The sequence below is a fragment of the Cuculus canorus genome, chromosome 21 (genome assembly GCF_017976375.1).
Source record: "Cuculus canorus isolate bCucCan1 chromosome 21, bCucCan1.pri, whole genome shotgun sequence".
Classification (NCBI taxonomy): domain Eukaryota; kingdom Metazoa; phylum Chordata; class Aves; order Cuculiformes; family Cuculidae; genus Cuculus; species Cuculus canorus.
In genome coordinates this window covers 5,542,071-5,562,797 of record NC_071421.1, presented here as the reverse complement: position 1 = coordinate 5,562,797, position 20,727 = coordinate 5,542,071, and the positions used below count along the sequence as shown (strand labels likewise).

The window sequence follows — 20,727 nt, the reverse complement described above, 5'->3', positions numbered from 1 at the left end:
GCAGTTCCCAGTGGGATTTTGAGATCCCTACCACGCTGTGAGCGTCTCTTTGAAACAAGCAAGGAAGAAAAGCCTTTTCCAGATTCTTCAGACCCTCTCATTTCAGCTGTCTGAGACTGGGCTCATATATCCAGGGTAATTACAGGGCATCAATCACAGAAGCAAGTAATGGGAAGGTTGGGGGTCAGACACGCCTGTCTTGCCTCAGCAAAGCTTTTGGTGCTCAGCTGTTCCCAGCAGGTTTCTTCATCCCTATCCCATTCAGCACAGAAAGGAACCAGCAGGAAGCAGTCAAGAGGCTGGCCACCCACTGAAAGGCTTAATGAAGAGCTGATGGACCTAGACAGGGGGAGGAGGTGGGAGCATGTGGGATTTCCCCCCCAGGAGAGAAGCCACATCTTAAAACAAAGACCTGTGTTTGCACCCACCAAGGACACTCCAGACTTAGGAATCAACAGGATGTAGAGTTTGCACAGGCAGACTCGGGCTCACCTCTTTAGGACTGATGTATTTGCTTACTCCCCTGTGTGACGCTAAACTCCTGTCCATGAAAAAACAATGAGTAAAGGGAGAGCCTCTAAGGTGATTTTTCAACCTTTAATCAGAACTCCAGCAAAATCAGGGTCCAGAGAAGGGAATGCAACCTCACAACAAAAGGGAATAATTTCTCCATCTGTGCTGCTAGGGAGGTAGGATATCAGTCCTTTAAAGAGGACCTGTAACTAGGTACCACCTCTTCCAGGTTGTCCTTTGGCTATCACTCCTCTGGCCAGCAGCACTGCTTTTATCACATGAGCAGAGCCTTCGCTTTCTTGACTGCACAGGACCAGCGCTTTGTTGTGACAGCCAGCTGTAGCCTCCACGTGTCCTGAAATGAGCAGCAGCTGCAGGCAGGGCCCCACCATTCAGCAGCATCCTTTGTCCTTGAGCTGGAATGCTGTTAGCTGGCGCCACCTTCCAAAGGCCTTAAACAGTAGACAAATCAAATACTCGGGTTACCCTTGAGGGGTTGCAGCCACCTCGCAGTACCGCAAACAGTTTCTCCTCTAGCAACAGCTACACCAACACGTCACCCTTCAGCCAGTAAGACAAGCGCGCAGTACAAATCAATGTGAGAAAAGGAAGAGCAATGCGCTCTCTGCCTTCTAATTTCAGTCCTTGCTCTTATCTCATTCAAAGGAGGACTGAACATCTCATTCAAAGGAGGACCTAACCCTGTACAGATCTTGGGGAGACGGGCAGAGGAGCAAACTGGCTGCTTGAGCTCTAAGGCTTTGCCTGCTCACCAGATTTATAGCAATTTGCTATGAAGTCCCAACAGCCCTCGTGCACCACTGCGGAGCCTGTTTCTGCCCTGAGTGGGCTCTTGAGAGGCCGAGGATTAGTGGATTAGCATCTCTGATAACAGTGGGGAAGGAAGCAAACCTCAGGCAAATTGACTGCTGACACAAAGCTTTGCAAAACACCCACAGATGAACCCATATAAAGCTGGAAGCTATTTCCCTTTGTTATGAGCAAGCCTCATGCCTTGATGTACTCAACCTCTCCCTAAGCAAGTGCTTTATGCAGGGAGAGACATACAGGGAACACCAGTTTTCCCTTTGAGGTGCTTTTTGGTCCACTGAGGTTCACAGAATTAAAGCAGTCATAAACATTTACCTGAGCTAGCAGGCTCCTGGCTTCCTCCTCCAAAAAATTCTGCACCACACAGCTTTGCAAATGTCGGCGTCTCCACACCCTCCAGGCCTTTTCCATCAGCCGCTGCTGGTCCTGCCAAGAAAAGAGGCAGCACACAGCTTAGCTGGGCTCCCTCTAGTCCCATCTTGCTTCCAGTTGCTTTGCCGGGTCCCTCCTGAATGACTTTGTATTAGTAACAGAAAAAGCATAATGGGAGGCCAAATGACAGCCCTTGTCAGGCTGGGGACACCAGAGGGATGTGTCAGGAACACAGGTGAGGATAAAGATTGTGATACTTGCTGTGAACTTTCTGCGCAGGCTACAGACAATCTGTACAAATCCCTCTGCCTCCCATGTAAGATGGGGTAAAGCACAACTGAGTGTGTGGATGTGCCAGTGTGCCATGCTGGCATTTCAGAGAGAAAAAGCAGCCACAGCAGCAAACCAGGACTTCTAGTGCACGCTGGTACCTGTAAAATTCCCGGGTCTCATCTCCCAGGACACATGTGAGGCTGCGAGCAGGGCAGTAACACCCGAGGCAGGACCAGACTCACCAACATCCGAGCCAGTATCGCCACCCGGCAGGTTTCTTTCCAGCGATGCCATTCCCTGGCCAGACAGCCCAGTCTCCTCTCACGCTGGCACCGGTGAAGTATCACCGTGTGATACCACCACCTCAGATACTTCCTCCTATAGGCAAGAGGGGAAAATAACCTTTATCAGCCCAACAGCCCTCCAAAGGAGTCCTTCCCTGATGGCAGCAACAAGACGAAGCCCAGAAACCTCCACTCCACTTACCCAAGCCACTTCTTATCCCACTCCTCCAAGTCCACCTCTGCTTTGTTCTCCTGGTTCCTTGCATGTTCACGAGTAGGTCCCACCATATCAAGTCTCATTACCATGTGAGGGAGCAGCAGCCTTTCGGCCCTGTTTTGGTTTCTGTACATCACCAGCCAGTGGCGAATGGAACTGGGGAATAGCCCAAGAGCGGCAGCTGGTGAACCCTCTTCTCTGCCTCTTCTGCTTTCTAGGAAAGAAAAGAGGAATCACACGGGAGCTAACCTTGGAGCTAGAGAGAGAGAGATCTGCCATTAGTCCTTAGTTCTTTGGCTCCTGAACACAGGAGCAACCAACAGTCAGAGTTTGACTGCTGTGAGCACCTATTCCACAGAGGAATCACAGTCATCTGGCTGGCAAACATGACTCCCCTTTCCTCACTCAAACTCCCCATGTGGTCCTAGGAAAATAAGAGAGAAGGGGGCATCTTCTTACTCATGGACCAAGACAGAGACAGCTTCCTGCTCTTCCTAGCACCGATCAGGGTACTGCGCTGCCGGGAGCACTGGGAAAAGGCAGCTGCTTTTGTCCAGTAGTTGCAGGCCTGCAAACAGAAGGAATACAACTGCAGCTGTGATTAAACCACAACGCGCACAGACAGCACAGACACAAACTAGCCTTGGAGATACATTTATGTTCATATCCCTGCAGGAAATTTAATGTGCTAGACCCCAGGTTGGAAATGGCACAGATGAGATCCCAGCAGGACTAACTCAGCCTTTCCAAATCAATCGACCTCTTTGTCGTTTGCTAGCTGGGAGCCTTTTGAAAAAAGCTGCAACTCTGACAGCTCGCTCTGCTCTGCAGGGACAGCGATTATCCCATCTCATCTTTGAGCAGAGAGGAAAGAGTGCTCCCATCTCTCTGGTCAAAATATCCCCATTTCTTATTGCTGTGCTCCAGATGGTTGCTGCAATCAATGCCAGATTATGGTGATGAAGTTGCGTGCACAGTCTGTAAAGAATTTCAAGGCAGTCACCATGAGTCATACCAGGTTTTTATACCAGCCTTGTCACTGCATGTCACTGCCTAGTGACTCATTGAGGTCTTCACAGACAGTTATCAATAGATAACTCATAGAGACCTTCATCTATTCTTACCTGTTTTACAGCGGCCACAGCTCCGAGGCGCAGGGCTTGCTGTCCTCTTGAGGCCAGTCGCCAGCGGTGACAGGCTTTACCCTGAGAGGGTTCCTGCCACTGGTGGTTTCTCTCTTCCCACATCTGCTGCTTAGCTCTCAAGAACTTCACCCTCCACTCAGCAAAGCTCACAACTAGGAGATGGTGTTCTCTGACCCTTTTAAAATGAGACAGGGCTTCGTGCTGCCTCAGTTTACACGCAGTGACCTGGGCCCAGGCAGTCAGGCACCTGAAAAACAACACAGAAAAGCAGCAGATGCCTAAAGTCACATTTCCATGCCAGCATCAACCAGGCTATAGACCAAACTCCACCTGCGGTGTCACATGCAAGTGGTCAAAGCCAGCAGAAGAGCATTTGACAAGAAAAAAGGCTGTTCCTATTATCCCTTCTGCAGTCAACATTTATGTATCTTTCTCTGTGTTCCTTATTTTTCCAGTGCCTTGTCCTTGGGAGGTGCCAGTTCACACTCCTCAACTACAGCTTCTTTCTGCTAAACACTTGCCCTCATTTTACTTCAGATTCCCAGCACTGTTACCTCTCAACTCCTCAAAGCCCAGGAGTATGCCTGCCTCCCTCTGGCTATTTTAGCATTTCCTCCTCTTCAAAGGCCTCTGCAAACTGAACGTGGTGTTGTCCTAGGCTTTTTCTTTGCCTAGGAAACAAGTGCTTTTCCCAGGCTGCCCTACCACTACACATACTGGATCCCTCAAAAAAAAAAAAGGAAGGAATTAGTCAGTCTTCAGTCTTCAGCTAGCAGCTGACCTTTAGGATGACGCTTGAGGAAAGCTTCTTCCTTATGGGATGAGAATAAAACTGCTAAAATCTCCTCCAGCGTGGAACCCTGCACACTCCTTAAGTCTGCTCGCTGCAGAACCAGACAGCATTTAAGAGAGCAGCTTGTTGTCAAGATGCAGATTTTAATATTTCCTTGGCTGTCACAAACTGAAGTCCTGTGTACACGGGATGTACCACTAAAATAACACAGCATCTTTAAAAAGACAATTTTATCCCCAAAAAATCAATGTTTAGAGGAGTTACTATTAACAGCACTGTAAATCTGCACCCACAGTAATCTCTCTATATCTAGCAAGCTGATGCACAGAAGGCCGGTTTTCCTCTGCAACCCCAGCAGCCAATCTGCTCTTAACTCCTGGCTTATCCCTTTTATTCCTTGCTCCACTTGGACTTTCATTATGCAAATCATCCCACTGCACTATAGGGCAGAGGTGTAAATATCCTCTGCCTGGCAGGTTTCTCTGAAGATCAAGAGACTATTGCAGGTTATCTTAGCGTGAAAAATGCACCCCCTCAGAAAAGACAGGGCTCAGCCTGTACCATATCCAGGTGAGAAATCAGAAGTGCTCTCTCATCAAAGGAGAACGGAGAAGGAAGATTAATGGCGGAGACACACTCTATGGGAAGGAGCAACATTAAGGACATCTCTCAAACACAATTCCCACTAGGGTGCCACTACACAGATTGATTTGCAGGAGAAAATGCAAGTGAGTGGGGTGAGTGCAGAGTCTAAATATCACAGCCACTAAGGTTTTACTGGGTTTTTAGTTGCTCTTTCCCCTGCAGATGTCTCCTCTCAGCCTGAACCTGCATTTCAAAAGGAAATCTGCTAGGGCTAAACCTGCACTACTCACGCCTTAAATGAATCCATGGCATAAATAACCTTATTCATTCTCATCCTCCTGAATTCTCTCAAAGAGAACCACCTGAACAATTCCTGGTTCACTGCCACTGCGCTTCAGGTAGACAGTAGCCTCACACAACATAAACCACAAGCAAAATGTATTTCCATGAGAAAGCTACTAAACAACAGAAAAGAAGTTGTTAATGACTGGCAGCAGACACCTTGCTCTTCAGAATAAATTCTTGTGTTTTCAGGTTCTACACCATAACACACGGCTCCAAATAATATGTCAGCTTCACCTATAATGTAAGCAACACTGAAATGAATTGAATATCATGGTTCTCCCTGCATAGGCTTTACTATAGATTGCTTTTATGCATGAACATACTAAACTATATTTTCCACATTAGTTTAAATTAAAATCACCATGCTGTGTCCAGAATCTAAAAGATTGAGGTTTGTAAACACCAGATTTCTGTAAGACCTCTGCCCAGTATTCCTTTTGGTAAATACTGAATAATTGCAGTGGAAACAGGGCTTTCACTTTTTACACTACACAAATCTGTTTGCATCTCCCTTGCTTGGTTTACAAACACCACACTGTGTAACTAAGATTGATTGTTCTGGAAAGAAAAGAAGTTTCAGCTGAGAAGAACGAGATGGTGAGTGTGAGGCTATGGGTAACAGACCCCTGACTGTAGAAGAACCCCCAGAGAAGCACTCTTAAGCAGCTCTGTTTACACACAAGTTAGTTGTACTGATCTGCATACATCAGTTGTACTGATCTGGATTCTCTGCTACATACATTTCTCTTCACTCAAAGATTCCCTCAGAAATGCTTTGAGGGCAAGAAACAAACCTGTGCAAGAGAAGACGTTCCCAGAATAAAGCAGCGTGTTTCTTCTTTCTTGTTTGGCAATACCATGTCTGCAGGACCAGCCTCCTCTTCTCCCGGCAGCTGTGCTGAGCCCACTGCTGCTGCAGCTCTCTCATAACACGCTTCCCTGGGAGAGAACACAAAAGCTTGCCAAACTGAGCCCAACAACTCTTTTTTTTCCATTGCAAAGTCCAGATAAGAGCAGAGAATACATACATCAGCTGCAAATACCAAATAAGATCAGACTTTCAAAGATTTCCTGTCCTCAGCTGAAGAGACTTGTGTTTTTTTGTCTGCAAGTCAGTCAGATCATCTTTTTTTTATTTTTCCCTGCCCTTCCCCAAGTGAGGGATCAGAGATCGCTTCCACCCTCATTTGCAGGTGTTTTCCATCAAAAATTGGGAGGGTTCCTTTCCTGGTACAGTGTAAGTACTTAGCATTTAAAGCAGTTGGAATCCCTTGAGGGACAGGGCTGTTAAGCAGCCCCAAAATATGCATCCTGCTCCCACTGAAGCAAAGCCTGACTGTTGGACCCAAGGAGACACGTTTGAGCTTGGAATGCTGCATTTAACTGCCCAGCTGCTAAAATTCACCGCTTAAGCACACCTTTGGTACTGCGGGTAAAGTGAGATCCACCCCTTTTCCAATCAGCTGTCGAAGGAGCATCTCCCCTGGCCTAAAGCACTCCAAAACAGCAGGGCACGCGTCCTGATTGTAACGACAAGAAGACAGTGACACAGGCACTTACTGACCCCTGGACTAGGCCATTCCAGAGGAGCAGTGCATGGAGTTACAACCAGGAACAGGACTTTCTCCACCCCAACCATTCCCACAGCATCCCTCTCCCATAGACAAAAGTGCTCCTATAGGATGGGGAACTCACTTTCACAGCAGGAATGCCAACGCCACAGAGCATCAGCAGTTATCTGGTGAACATGACATCTGAATCTCTGGTCAGCTTCCACTTTCTGGGCCAGTCTCTTCTTCCACAGGCTGAAAACCATCTGGCAGCAATGAACTTGATATTTTAGGGCTGCTGCTGCTTTTCGGTTCTTATTTTCCACAACCCAGTGGTGCCAACTGAGAAAGGCTCTGAGAAAGACAAAGATCATTGGACCAGCTGTAAGAAAAACTCACATGGATTCCCACCCTTGTAACTGAAACTTTAATAATAAACATCCACGAGGGAGTTTAGGAAATACATGTGATCTGTTAACATCCTTTCCCCATTAAATGTCCGGGGAAACCATGGACAGGGCAAGTTCTTGGGAGTAAGGTGTTGTCCTGGCAGTGTCAATCCTATTGTTCTATTTGACTTCTGAATGAGTAAAGAGCAAGGCCAGCCCAGTGGACAGGAATTTACCAGGGCTTGCTCTAATTTGTGAGGCATCCCATCAAACCAGAAATTATTTTGCTCAGATATAATAATTTTGAAGCAGGAAAAAACCGAAATAATGGTCTGTAAAGCTCCCACTGAAGACAAAAAGAAATAGCTAGAGGAAGATGTTTTTAAAAGAAAGTGTAAAGCTCTCAAAACAGACAGGAAATTTCTGGAAAGCACAATACCTACCGAGACAGCTGAGCAAGCCTGCTGTACTGCTGGGCCTTTATAAGTTGCTGAGTCTGGGCTGACCAGACAATGAAGTACCTCTGCAGGAAGTATCTCTCTGCTTGGTGCCAGCAACTCTCATCCTCCCCATCAGAACTGCAGTCCTGTAATCCAGAAAAGCAAAAAAAGGACCTTGAACCGCTACTGCAACACGGTCACTCCGTGCAGCTCAGGCCTTTCTCCTTGCCACTGGGACTTGTATGATTGCCTAATTCCCTGTTGCTACCCCCCACCAGCACCACATGGACGCCTAGACATGATAAACCCTTGATGCGTAGCTGATATCTAACTCAGCTGGCAAACAGTAGGGAGGAGTTACCTTAAGAAATGCCCCAATCTCCCAAATCTTCAGTTTGAGAGAGAAGGGGGAACAGCACTGAGACCTTCCATATGCTGATACTGAAACCCAAAGGCTCTTCGCCGAACTGGGCTATGCAGAAAACATTTTCACATTTACATGCATCGCACCACTTTTCAGCATTACCTCTTCTGATGTTGGGTAACTGGTGAGAGGCTGGACAGTACTTTCTGGCTTCTGCAGTGCCAAAGACCGGAACTCACCTCCCACAAACCAATTTCTTCTGCAAGACAAAAGTGACACGGGAAAAGGGAAAGATAGAAGTGGATAAAGTATCCGGAAGGATGCTGTGAGATGACATGAGGGACAAGCCAGAAGAAGGAATTCAGCCTGATCAAACAAAGGGTCACACTGCTACCTACCAGCATCCTAAGGAACCAGTATCCAACTCACCCAGATCCAGTACTCCATGGAGGAAAGGAGGCCTGCAAGTACAGCTCCCCTCCCAGCTCAGCTGGCAGCTCTGTACACTGGTGTAGTTGCAGGACAGAGCTGTAACATGGCACGTGTGCGACATCCTCAGCAGTCAGAACAGGGGAGAAACTCTGCTGGCTGCTGTCACTAAAACTGTATTCCTGCAGGTATGGAGCGAAGAACATGGTAAGTGTCCTCACAGTGGAATCACTCAGCTAACGGTTCCGACCATGCCATTTACATCTCTTTTTGGCAGGGATTTAGGGAAATCCAGGATGCATCCAAAGGGCATCCAGGCTAGCAAGGACAGCAGTGGAGTGTGCAAACGTATGTGATGGGTAAGTTATTTCTATACTAGTCTGGGAGTGATTAACCCCAAAACTACCAGGAACCAAATATAGCAAACCATCACCGAGGCAGTGCAGTTGCCCGTTTCCCCTTTTCTCAGTGAAGAGGCTCTTTGTACCTCAACCCTCCTACCCTGAAGCCACAAGCAGAAGCAAGTGCACGGGAGAACCTCACTAGCTCAGCACCTCCCCATATCACTAAATGATGAACCACAGAATGGTTTGCATTGGAAGGGACCTTAAAACCGGTTCAGTCCCATCCCCCTGCCATGGGCAAGGACACCTCCCACTGGATCAAGGGGCTCCAAACCCCATCCAACCCCATCTCCAGGGATGGGGCAGCCACCACTGCTCTGGGCAGCCTGGGCCAGGGCCTCCTCACCCTCCCAGGAAAAGATTTCTTCCTAAGATCTAACCTAAATCTCCCCTCTTTCAGATGAAAACTGTACCCCCACATCCTGTCCCTGCACTCCCTGATAAAGAGCCCCTCCTTGGCTTTGTAGAAACCAGGAAGGGCACAGAGAGAAATGATTTTACAGTTTCTGTTTAAACTTTCAGTTCCTAAAAGCTCAGTGCTCTTTAGGCCTAAACACCAAGCTGTTTGCCGGTGACAGTACCATGTTGAAGCAGAAATATTGCCCTGAAAAATCCCAGCAATTCAATACCTCAGGGCAGTCTGGATGAATCAAGACCTCCTCACCTTTTCCAAAGAGCTTTGAGAGGCCAGAGTAGCTGAAGCACTGCTGTCGAAGCCAGAAGATGTTGAGAGGTCCTCAGAAAACAGCATGGCAAGAGGTTCTTCATAGACAGGACCATGTGAGTGCTTAGGACTTTGTTCAATTGTTTTCAGCATGAAACACTTTTGGTGCCATAATTTCAGAGCTTTTCTGAGTCTACACTGCTCCAAAGCCTGAGAGAAAGAACTGAGACAGCATATATTGAGATGGCAAAGTGACTGAAAATGGATAACAAAGGGGGACAGTAGTACAGATAAGATGGATGACAGATAGTAAAAGGGGTTCTTCCAGAAGGACAGAAAGTCAAGTGGACACTACTAATGAGTGCAGGGCTCCAGGAACTGGCACTTCTTCACTCACTCAGCTTTGTGATGTTCGCACAGCCTCGCTTTCCACAGCAGATATACTCTCTGGACCTTCACCTTTTGGCAGAAGTCTTCAAGACTGCAGCATGTTTTCTCAGGAAACCATCCCTCTGCAGTCCACAATGGCTGATCTTCATGCCTCTTTGTCACAGCCATGTCAGCTACAGAGCTTATAACCGGTCCTTAATCAGTTAGAGAGTGGCAAGAGAGAATGTTTGTCAAAAGGCATTCATGAGAAATGCAGCCCAGCCCTCACACTGCTTCTTTTCAGCAAGATTTGAGACTTTCTGCTAGGTTTATGAAGCAGAGCAACAAATCTCACTGTAGCTTCACTGACATGTCCAGAACAACTAGTCCTCTACCCACTCTGGATTATTAATACCATGTATCATCTGAGCCTCTCTGAGCTGCCTTCAGCTGTTTTCCACCATACAAGAAGCGGAGGAAGGTGTTTAAGCACCTCCAAATCTTAAGATTCTGCACAGGCTCCAAGCTGCTCACCACAATGCTGCCTCCATCGTAGGAGGAAGAAGTTCACCATTGCCTGCTTATCACCTTCTCTGACCTGCAGCATCTGAACCCACTGCTGGAAGTATTTCCTCAGCAATACTGCTCTGAGATGGGACAGGTTGCACCTGTAAAGCGCCTTCTGCTCAACAGCCTCATTCCATGCACTGAAGTACCTGAGAAAACAAAACCACATAGAAAAACCTGTGAAGAGCGTACAAGCTTGTGACTCCTCCAGAGACTGGGTTTAGTTCAGAAAAAAAAGAGAGACAGAAGCTATCGCCTTCGGAGCTTCTATTAATTTATTTCATTAAAAAGCCACTGTCTTGCTTAGAGCACAGCAGATGCTTTCAGGTTTGGTCTTTCTAGACATCAAAGATCAGGACCAGAAAGCTTTGGCAGTGCACAGGAGGCAAGTCAAAGTCTCTGGCTACAGTACTTCCTTTTCATGTTTCTATCTCTAATTTCCCTTTATTAACTCCTAAAACAAGACAACAGATGGCTTTAAGATGGAACCACACATCACTGTCTGGATTGGGTCTGTCATTCCTTGGAGTTTCATGGTGAACAGATTTTTCACATGAAAAACAGTCCTTATCAGCTTACCGAGAGACCAAGTTTCTTTGGATGCGAATTGTCTGTGCTAAAATCCATTCCTTTTCCAAGTATCGGGAACGCCACACCCAGAAAATGTTTTGTAGCTTCTTCCTTTCCAGTAGAGCACGGGCTTCCGAAAACCAGACCTCCTCTTTGCTCAGCAGCTCCTTCTGCAGGCGCCACAGTCTGAAAGCTGCTGTGTTGCAGGGCAGGAAGAGATTGTCGGGAAGAAAAAATAACTTAGAGAACTTCAAACAACTTAATGTCATACGGCAAATATCTCCTGGCTAAACTTCATCTGTCTGAGAAAGCGCACCTAAGGGAGCCAGCTCACATCGCTGCAGCATCAGTATCTACTGCACCTAAATTACTACAAGGAACAAAACAAAAGGTGTATGGCCTGGCAAGGGGGCCACCGTCACCATCACAGATACCAGCTAAGCTATCTGCAGGATCAGGTTCTGAAAGAGTCTGGTCAAGGCAACAACTAGAAACATAGATTATTACAACCCAGACGGGTTGTATTACAACCCAAACGGGTTGTAAGGGACTCTTAAAGGTCACCCTGCCCACCCCCCCTGCAGTGAGCAGGGACATCAACCAGATCAGGTTGCTCAGAGCCCTAACCAACATGACCTTGAAGATTTCCAGGAATGAGGCATCTACCACCTCTCCAGCTACCCAACCACTCGCAAACAAAGAAATATGGTAAAAGAGTGACTACCTCCAAGCTGTTCCAAGGGTAAGGAACATGTGCTTACCCGCTAGCCGCCTCATATCTCTGATGGCTTGAGCTCTCCGGCAGAACTCATCTCCTCTCTGCCTACGATGAAGCTGTGTCCACAGTCCTCCCTCCACCCTGGAAGAATCACAGGCATGCTTGAACACCCATCTGTCCAAAGAGGTACTCAGAAAACAGAACACAGAGCCTTCCTTCTCCATAGGTAGCTCTCTCTTCTTGTCTGGACTTGTTCTTCTGCCTTCAGAATCAGAAGGCATAACAAAAGGTTTTCTTTTGACACCTCTACTCTACTGCTAGAGACTGGGATATTGCCTCACTCTAATCTCATCTATGCCTGTATCGCATACGCAGGTGACAGATGAACTCAAGAAATAGTGCAGGAGTGTTTCTGTCAGACACTCAAATCAGACTGAAAGCACTAGTGCACAGAGGCTCTAGAATAGAACTGTTTAATTCCTAAAACTAAGTTATTAATTCTTGGAGTGTTTATGCACAGCAATACATCCAAGAGCTTGGAAACAAGCTTCCTGCTATCTAAGAAAACTTCTCCCTGTGTTTGTAAACCTCCACTTGTCCAAGATAATGGAAAGAGAACACTCAGCTTACCTACAAGCCTGCTCAACTTCCTTTGAGTATCCTACTGTAAGCTGCTGAGCTGAGGTTGTCATAGTTGCTAATCTTCCTACTCCAAAACACCCCACTGATGAACTTCGGGTATAAGAATACGGCTCAGGCTTCAGAGCTTGCTTCTTGCTCCGTTTTTCCACAGCTTCTTTCCACTGAAGAAGAAACCACACGATTAGAACAAACTGCAGGCAGAGTATCAGTACCAAGGGTCCACATCACTGAATTTAACAGGGGACCCCTTCCTCCTCCTTATCCAAATAGAACTTCTGCCTTTTCTGACTGCACAACAGAAAACTCGTGGCACCACTTCTACTGTCCGTAGCCCATCCTTACCCTGCGGAAGCTGAGAGCTAGCAGAGAGGAGGCAAGTCTCTGCTGAGCTACCTCCAGCTGCATCCTCCTCTGGTGCACAGCCCACTGTAAAGCTCCAAATCCCTTCCGAAGGAGTTGCTGTCTGTAAAGCTGACTGGCTGCAGCCCTCTTCCAGAGGATGTGCCCCCTCCAGGCATGAAAACACCTAGTTAGCATTTGTCTGTCACACCAGTGCTGGAAACTTAAAGAGAAAAAAATCAAAAGTGAGCTCCAGTTAATAGAAAGGAAAGTTAAACACAGCCAGGAGGTGGCAATCAGAGTTCAGCCACCAAACTGAAAAGAGGTATTTGAAATCATTCCCCTTAATGAGTGAGAAACCTGCAGTCTCACACGAAATACAGTAGTATTGCTAATAAAATTAGTAGCAACCTCACCTACATCTTATCCACAGGTCACAAATTTGAATCTCATCTCAGGGATAAGCTCTGTTCTTGATCTTTGCTAACTACGCAGCGATCATGCTTGCATTTGCAGCGCTGAAATGCAGCATACACGGTACCAATGCAACAACCAAGGTTGAATTTAGAAGTTAGAATTTAAAAGATACAGAAATAAGATTTTAGAGCATGTTCTATTCTAGTCAGCAACCTGTTTGAAAAGAAATGTATGCAGGCCCTGAGCCAACCACGGCAGAATGATGTAGGTTAAGTCCTATAAACAAACATTCCCAGGAACACGGCTCCATAGCCACCTTCCAGCAGATTTTTTTCCCATGTTAACTACCAGCACACTCACAAAGGAACAGTCTTTTTACCTGCGCTCATTCACCTTCAGTGACCTGAAGCTGTTCTCCGAGAGCTGCAAATAAACAAAAAGACAGTAACTCACACAATTATTCATACTATTCTGCTCTCTTGAAGAATTAGTCTGTGCTCAGTACAGCAAACCATTTCGGATGGAGACCAGAACACTACTGTGTATTTATGTCAGATGCCTTTGACGCTGCCCTCACCATTGCTCTGTGAATACTCTCACATACTTCAGACATGGAAAAACACAACACAACTGAAATCTCAGGGTCCTGCAACTATGCACATAGGGAAAAACAGTTTAATGCTTTCCCTCTGTAGACCCACAAACAACCACGTTAACAAGCTGGTCTTTAGGAAGAAGGATGCAAGACAGAAAGATGCATGCGTTCGGACAGAACAAGACCACGAGAGGAGATTCTGGCCATTCAGTGCCAGAAAAAAATATAGGACAAACACCCCCATCACTGTTGTATCTCAACGCTGCACCTCTAGCAGCAGAAACAAGCACAAATATTATCTGTGAACAGGGATGCTACATGATGAGCACAACCTTGATGAGCACAACCTTACCTCTCTGGGCACAGTATTGTGTGTCTGGCTCCTTTCCTCACAGCACTGCAGTTCTTTGGCACTCCTCTCCATAGAAGGTTCTTCAGACTGGTTGGGATTGGCATCCGCTTCGCAATTCCTCCAGCTGCTTGGGTGGGAGTATTCGTTTCTCTTTCCTTCTCTGCTTACATTCATACAATGTATGCCAGAATATTCACCAAAGGCTTCTTCAACCGGAATACAGGAAGCGCTGGCCTGGCTGGGGCCCACCACAGCCATTCTTTTGGCTGCTCGTGATCTAGAGTCACATACTTTTTCTAATTCTTTACTGTACTTAACACGAGACTCCGAGTTGTTGACTTCTACAGATTTAATACTAACCTGCTGAACTGCTCTAAACTCTTTCTCTTCAGGAGGAGAAGTGACTCTCACACACACTTCCCTTGGAGTCCCATACATGGCTACACCAATGTTCATCTGAGCACACCCCAAATCTGTCTCCAGTGACACGTGCAGACGCTCTGGATACAGACTGGCTGGAAGGTCTTTCTTCCAAGATACGGCACACGGGGATGCCCCACTTTCTTCTCCTTTAAGAACCTTTACAGGTGAATGGCTTTTTCCGCGACCATAAAGACCAGTTCCCAGAGTTGGCTTTGCCCGGGACTGGCATCTGAAATAAGGGGAGCAATTGTAGGAAGGATCTGCTTCTGTATCCACTAGCCCACCAGAGCCCACCCCAGAAGCAAGGGTTTCCTGGATGTCCCCTGAAGTTTTGGTTCTCCATGTGTTAGAGTCCATGTATCTGTATCTGTGAGAGATAGAGAGAGGTTCTGCACGACTGAAGTCCCTTGTCACTGCACTAAGGCTCCAGCCTTTCGCAAATGGGACACCCCATTTCAATCTCGCCTGAGCTGCACTGGCCTTTACTCCAGCTAGCTGTTCTCCTCTGCTCCAGGTCCCAGGAGCTGAATCAGCAGCAGCAAAGCACAAACTGCCGCCGACCGCAGAAGACTTGGGCTCCAAAGGGAGGGAGCCCCATGTCCCCATCAAAGCACTTTCTTGCTTAAGCCTCTGGCTTGTGCAATGTAAGCCAGCAGAAACCTGTGAGGACTGCCGAAGAGACTGAAGGGATTCCAACCTAGATGGATCGAGATGCCCCAAGGTCAGGGCTGAACTATGACGAGCGTTCACACTCTCACTTGACCTCCCTGAAAGTGGACACGCCACTATTTGGTGCCTAAGAGAGGAATCTACAGTACGAGATGACAAATGTGCATCAACCAATGAAGGGTTCACAGGATCCATACAACAAGCAGCAGGAGGCTGATGCTGTTTTCCTTCTGGGCAGTCACTATTCCTGTTCCTACTTTCTAGAAAGTGATGACGAGCAGTGTATGTGGAGCAGCTGCCTTTGCTTTCTGACAGTGTTGTCGAGGAAAGTCAATACTCTCATTCCTTCTCCCTTCTAAACTACAAGCCTCGAAGCGTGAATGTCTCTGAGGGAGATTCCCAGCAGGGAGCACTGGCAAAGCAAGATGGGGAATCCTATGAGCTGTGCTGCTGCTGTTGCAGCCTAGAGCAGAGATTAGTCTGCTACAGGAAGCAGGAACGGGAGAACTGACCAGTGATGTCCTGGAATAGCTGAGAAGGACAGGAGAGATTAGTCTGTCTTAGACTTGGATCTTTCTTCCCAGCTGACAGAGGTACAGTACACAGCCAGCTTTGTTCTGCTCTCGAACTGGGAGTTACACTGAATGCCGCAGCCTCAAGCCAGTGAGGAGAAATGTTTACTCGACTTCTAGTGCCCAAATAAAGATCAACATTCACGTTCTTCTAAATGTTTCTTTGCTCTGAAGAAAAAAAAAAGAGGAAATATAAACAAAGGAGCATGCATATTTCTCATCACATCTTCCCTAGTTTGCCAAAGGCTCTGGGACTCTCTACAATTTTATTGTCTCCAATTCACCAGTCTGAAAGATTACAGACACTACTCTCTTCCTGTTCCTCAGCAGACAATCGTGTCTGGCAGAACAGGAATGACTGAAGGGGACAGATGCGGTTCTCAAAAGAAAATGTAGAAAACAAAGACTTCCGGCACTATCCATACACCTGCAGCCTCAAACAAAAATGTGTCTAGCAAGGATGAATTATCCTCCTGCCGAGACAGGGTGGTCTGTAGCTGCTTTTCCAGAATGCTTTACATCTAACCAGATCTAAGTGACACCAAACAAGAACTGGTCTAAAAGAAAATGTTTTTACAGAAGTCAGAGCAACGTGGTTCCAGCTGACAATGCTTACCCTGCTTCGTTGATTGGAATTCCAGCTCAGATGTACTCCACACTTCTTTCTTCTCCAGGGCCAGCAGGAAAGGCAGTATCTTGACACAAGGTACTGTTTAACTGCTTAACAAGTGAAAATTTCACATATGATGGTACAGCCCTGCAAAGGTTCAAAGCTATGCAGGCTGATTTCTTCTTGTCCACACTGAAGGATGAAACTATGTTTACGCATCCAGAGAATTTACGTTATCCCTAACCTGGAAGGGTACAGCATATATGGGAGACCTACTTTGTAGTCTAGCCACCAAGTCAGATGCTTATACCTCTAACTCATGCAGAACACGGATTCCTAAGTTACTGCTAACAGGTAAGTGCAATTTGATGGGACTGTGCCTTCATTCCCTCAAATTTTAAAAGCAAGTTGTCAATAACTCTGTCATTCTGACCACTGTTCTTTTCCACCTCCCCTTTTAAACAATGAAAATGGTATTGTGGCAAGACACACATCTGTATCATCTTAAAAAAGCCCTGGTCAATCTGAAAAGAAAGAGACAGCGTGGCCTATGAAGCCAATGCTCACTGTCTTTTCCAAATCTATTCAAATACCCTCCTGTCAAATTGTACTGCTTCCAAACTACATTACCTCAATGTCTCCTAAGAAAGCACTTGAGGCTGTTTGCAAACAGCCTGCTTGTCCTTCTCAAATGCTAACAGTAATTACCACAAACTGGGGAGTAAACTGAATTATTAAAGCAACAGGAGATAGTCATGCAGTGTTGCTGTTATCCTTGTGAACCAACGTTCCTGCCTTTCATACATCACCAAGTGTAGCATGAATGGAAAGAGCCCATTATTTTTTCCAGACAAGCAGAAGTTGGCTGCTACAGAGCGAACGGACAAAGCGTGGCTGCTTTCTTCAGGGTGCTTATTGCTGCATGAAGTACAACCACACAATGCAGGGGACTGCTGTTCCGCAGAAGCACTCCTTGCATCCCAGGAACATTCAGCCAACTAGTAATGTATCACAAAAGGGTGTTATAAAGGATTTGAATTGTGGAAGGACATGAAACCATGATGCTTATCGCTGTTGTTTTGCTCCATGAACACCTGGAACCAGGACTACTTTTACACTCAAGAACCCAGACACAATCTATTTTCTAGATAACTAGTGATTTTTTTAGTTCTACATTTCAGTTCCTTCTGCCAGCTACCAGGTTCTCAACACACCACCATAATTATTTTAGGCGGTGTTCTTCACCTCACTCATTCCTAATTTCAGTCTCATTGAGATGAGGAAGAGGCAGTGTCCTTTAAAAATCACATTTATCTGGCTCCCCAAAATTGCCACTCAGGACTTTAACGTAACCACTTTTAAGCAGTAATTAATCTTACTCAAAAGGCAACAAGATTTTATGAAGTGCATTTTAAAAACTTCTTCTAAAGCCAAAAGAGATACCGAAGGCAAAGCACAGATTTTGTGAACTGCAAAATCCATGACCAATGGATTTCATATTAGCTTTGATGTTTCTAACTAAAACATTTAATGCATGAGCACTATACACAATTTGCAGCAAGGCACTAACACATTAAAACCTGAAACAAATCCAGTTAAGCCAACAAAAATTAAGCTGATCAATGTACTTCTGTTTTTGTAAGCAAAAGGAAGTAAACAGCACAATTCATGAAAGTAAATCAAGCAGTTTCAAGTGAATGCCATTTTAGCATTACGATAATGACAGACCCATAATAAACACTTTAAGCACCACACAGAGCACTGTAATTTTTCCATCCCTGCAGACCAAGGCTGATCCATTTCACATTCCAAGCTGGGACCAGTGATTGGTCCAAAGATCACACTTCATGTGTCTTAGAAACAAGACTTTTCCCCCACTGCTCAGTTCTATAGACCAAACCACCACTGGCAACACGTGAGCCTCTTGATGCCACTTGGAGATCAACAGGCACACATGAGTGCCCTTTACCAGAAAGAAGATAGCTACTGCTCTGGCAGCTGAGGAACAGCCACGCAGCAGCATCCTTTGCCTGCTGCTAGCCAAGAACCAGCCAGTGCCCCAAGACGTGGTGGTGCGAGCGGGAGGGAGCCCAGCGTAATTGTTTCAAGCCAACCCTCAAGCTGGCAAGGTTGGGGCACATGCCCCAGGCCCCTGCTCAGCATCCCCAACAGCTCACAGGCTACACCTCCCCTCATAAGCACTTACTCACTCCGATAGCCACTGCTGGACCTCGCCAGAACCTCAGGGACAGAGACACCCCGCTCTGCGCCTGTGCCTCCAAGCGCTGGGGCAGACGCACAGCTTTGTTCCCCCTTAATGCCCAAAGCTCGGCAGTGAGCACACCCTAACTGAGTCACTATAAGCAGCTTATCCCCCGCGATTAGATACGCCGCCTGTCACTGGGGCCGCAGATGGCCACAGGAAAGCTGCTCGTGGTGGCCCAGACAAGGCGGGGCCCGTCAAGCTGGGGTTGCTCACCCAGGGGTGGTGATGGTACAGCCCCAGGGCAGCACCACCTCACCTGCAAAGCTGGGCAGTATCCTCAGGCCCCACGGTGAAACCAGGCTGCCTGGATCGGCAAGGGTGTGCCACAGCACAACAGGCTCAAGGAGTCCCCACACGCCCTACTAAACCAGGTACCAATCCAAGAGCCCATTTGTTCTGAACCAGGTGCTGATCCAAAAGCCCGTTTTGTTCTGAACCAGGTACCGATCCAAGAACCCGTTTGTTCTGAACCAAGTACTGATCCAAGAGCCCGTTTGTTCTGAACCAGGTACTGATCCAAAAGCCCGGTTGGTTCTGAACCAGGTATCAATCCAAGAGCCCATTTGTTCTGAACCAGGTACCCATCCAAGAGCCTGTTTTTTCTGAACCAGGTACCAATCCAAGAACCCGTTTGGTTCTGAACCAGATACCGATCCAAGAGCCCGTTTGTTCTGAACCAGGTACCGATCCAAGAGCCCGTTTGTTCTGAACCAGGTACTGATCCAAGAATGCATTTGTGCTTTCTGCAAGCAGTGCCAAAACAAACACTCTCCTCCTCAGAAGTCAAGAGAAGTCAAATGAGTCGCCTCATTTTTACCATCACCTCTCTGATTTACTGCCCAAAAGAGGTAGCCTTGAGGCACAGTAAACCTAGTATAACTCCTGCCTTGCTCTGCTTCCCAGAGCTCCCAGATGTGCTTAATTCTCGGAAGAAACACACAGCAGGTCAGCTAGATGGGCATTTTGCAATGCAGAAGGTTTGGGAAGGCCTCACTACTTGTAACCCTTTGTTTGTGCAAATACCCAAAAAGCACTGCATTTCAAACAGCTGTTTTCAGTCTGTACTTCACAAGTATAGGGAAGCAAAAACCTGAGCTTTGAAATGCGTTACTCATGGATTTATGCTGTCACTGTATAGTTGTGAAGAACTGAAATTAAAAAAATTAACTGAATATTAAGACCAGCTTTGCAACTCCACAAGCCCCAGAAAATTCTGCCTATCTATTCTTCCTCCTTCCACATCTGATCACAAGAGTAGAATGGTTCCTCTTCCTATGCTCTGCTGCATGGCAGCCTGCAAAATGAATGCACAACAGTCATTTGACCAGAGGACAGGTCCAGAGGAAGCTACAAAGATGATTGAAGGGCTGGAGCACCTCCTATATGAGGAACAGGCTGAGAGAGTTGGGGTTGTTCAGCCTGGAGAAGAGAAGGCTCCGAGGAGACCTTAGAGCAACCTTCCAGTACCTGAAGAGGCTACAGGAAAGCTGGAGAGGGACTCTTTACAAAGGCTTGTGGGGATAGGACGAGGGGCAATGGGTATAAACTGGAGAGGGGCAGATTTAGGCTGGACATTAGGAAGAATTTCTTCACCATGAGAGTGGTGAGGCCCTGGCCCAGGTTGCCCAGGGAAGCTGTGGCTGCCCCATCCCTGGAGGTGTTCCAGGCCAGGTTGGATGGGCCTTGGGCAGCCTGAGCCAGTGGGAGGTGTCCCTGCCCATGGCAGGGGGTTAGAACTGGATGATCTTTAAGGTCCCTTCCAACCCAAACTAGTCTATGATTCTATGATCCTGGGGCATAAATGATGATGGTCCAGACACAGCAGCAGGTCATTGTAGGGTTCATGCAGGGTAGGGGAGGAAACAGCTGTTTATGTTTATAATGATGAGACTTGGGAAAAAATTGGTTTTAAAAATACAAATGGCAGAGCTCTAGAGGTCAGAGCAAAGGTGACAGGACTCTTGGCCACTGAAGAGTTAATGCAGCAGCAGGTCTTCTCAAGAGAAGTGCAACTGTAGAA

General features: G+C 46.8%; 1 protein-coding gene across 6 annotated transcripts; it reads right to left on the bottom strand.

Annotated features, from left to right (window-relative positions):
* Window positions 1-592: 592 nt before the first annotated feature.
* Window positions 593-20,315, bottom strand: C21H1orf167 (chromosome 21 C1orf167 homolog). Of its 6 annotated transcripts, none has more exons than XM_054085810.1 (22): window positions 16,448-20,314; window positions 15,772-15,999; window positions 14,168-15,671; window positions 13,600-13,643; window positions 12,807-13,026; window positions 12,453-12,625; window positions 11,866-11,963; window positions 11,114-11,300; window positions 10,502-10,683; window positions 9,996-10,182; window positions 9,599-9,821; window positions 8,531-8,712; window positions 8,264-8,360; window positions 7,741-7,883; window positions 7,054-7,262; window positions 6,153-6,297; window positions 3,615-3,882; window positions 2,950-3,058; window positions 2,476-2,704; window positions 2,232-2,367; window positions 1,660-1,770; window positions 593-965 (listed from the first exon to the last, which is right to left on the bottom strand). In XM_054085810.1, the coding sequence occupies exons 3-22, from the start codon at window positions 15,452-15,454 to the stop codon at window positions 906-908; spliced, it is 4,290 nt and encodes a 1,429-aa protein (XP_053941785.1). In that variant the 5' UTR covers window positions 15,455-15,671; window positions 15,772-15,999; window positions 16,448-20,314; the 3' UTR covers window positions 593-905. The 6 variants fall into 6 exon arrangements, with proteins under 6 accessions (XP_053941785.1, XP_053941787.1, XP_053941784.1 ...); XM_054085812.1 differs by having other exon boundaries at window positions 14,168-15,999; window positions 16,448-16,551; window positions 18,648-20,314; XM_054085809.1 differs by having other exon boundaries at window positions 14,168-15,999; window positions 16,448-16,548; window positions 18,648-20,314.
* Between the last annotated feature and the right edge of the window lie 412 nt (window positions 20,316-20,727).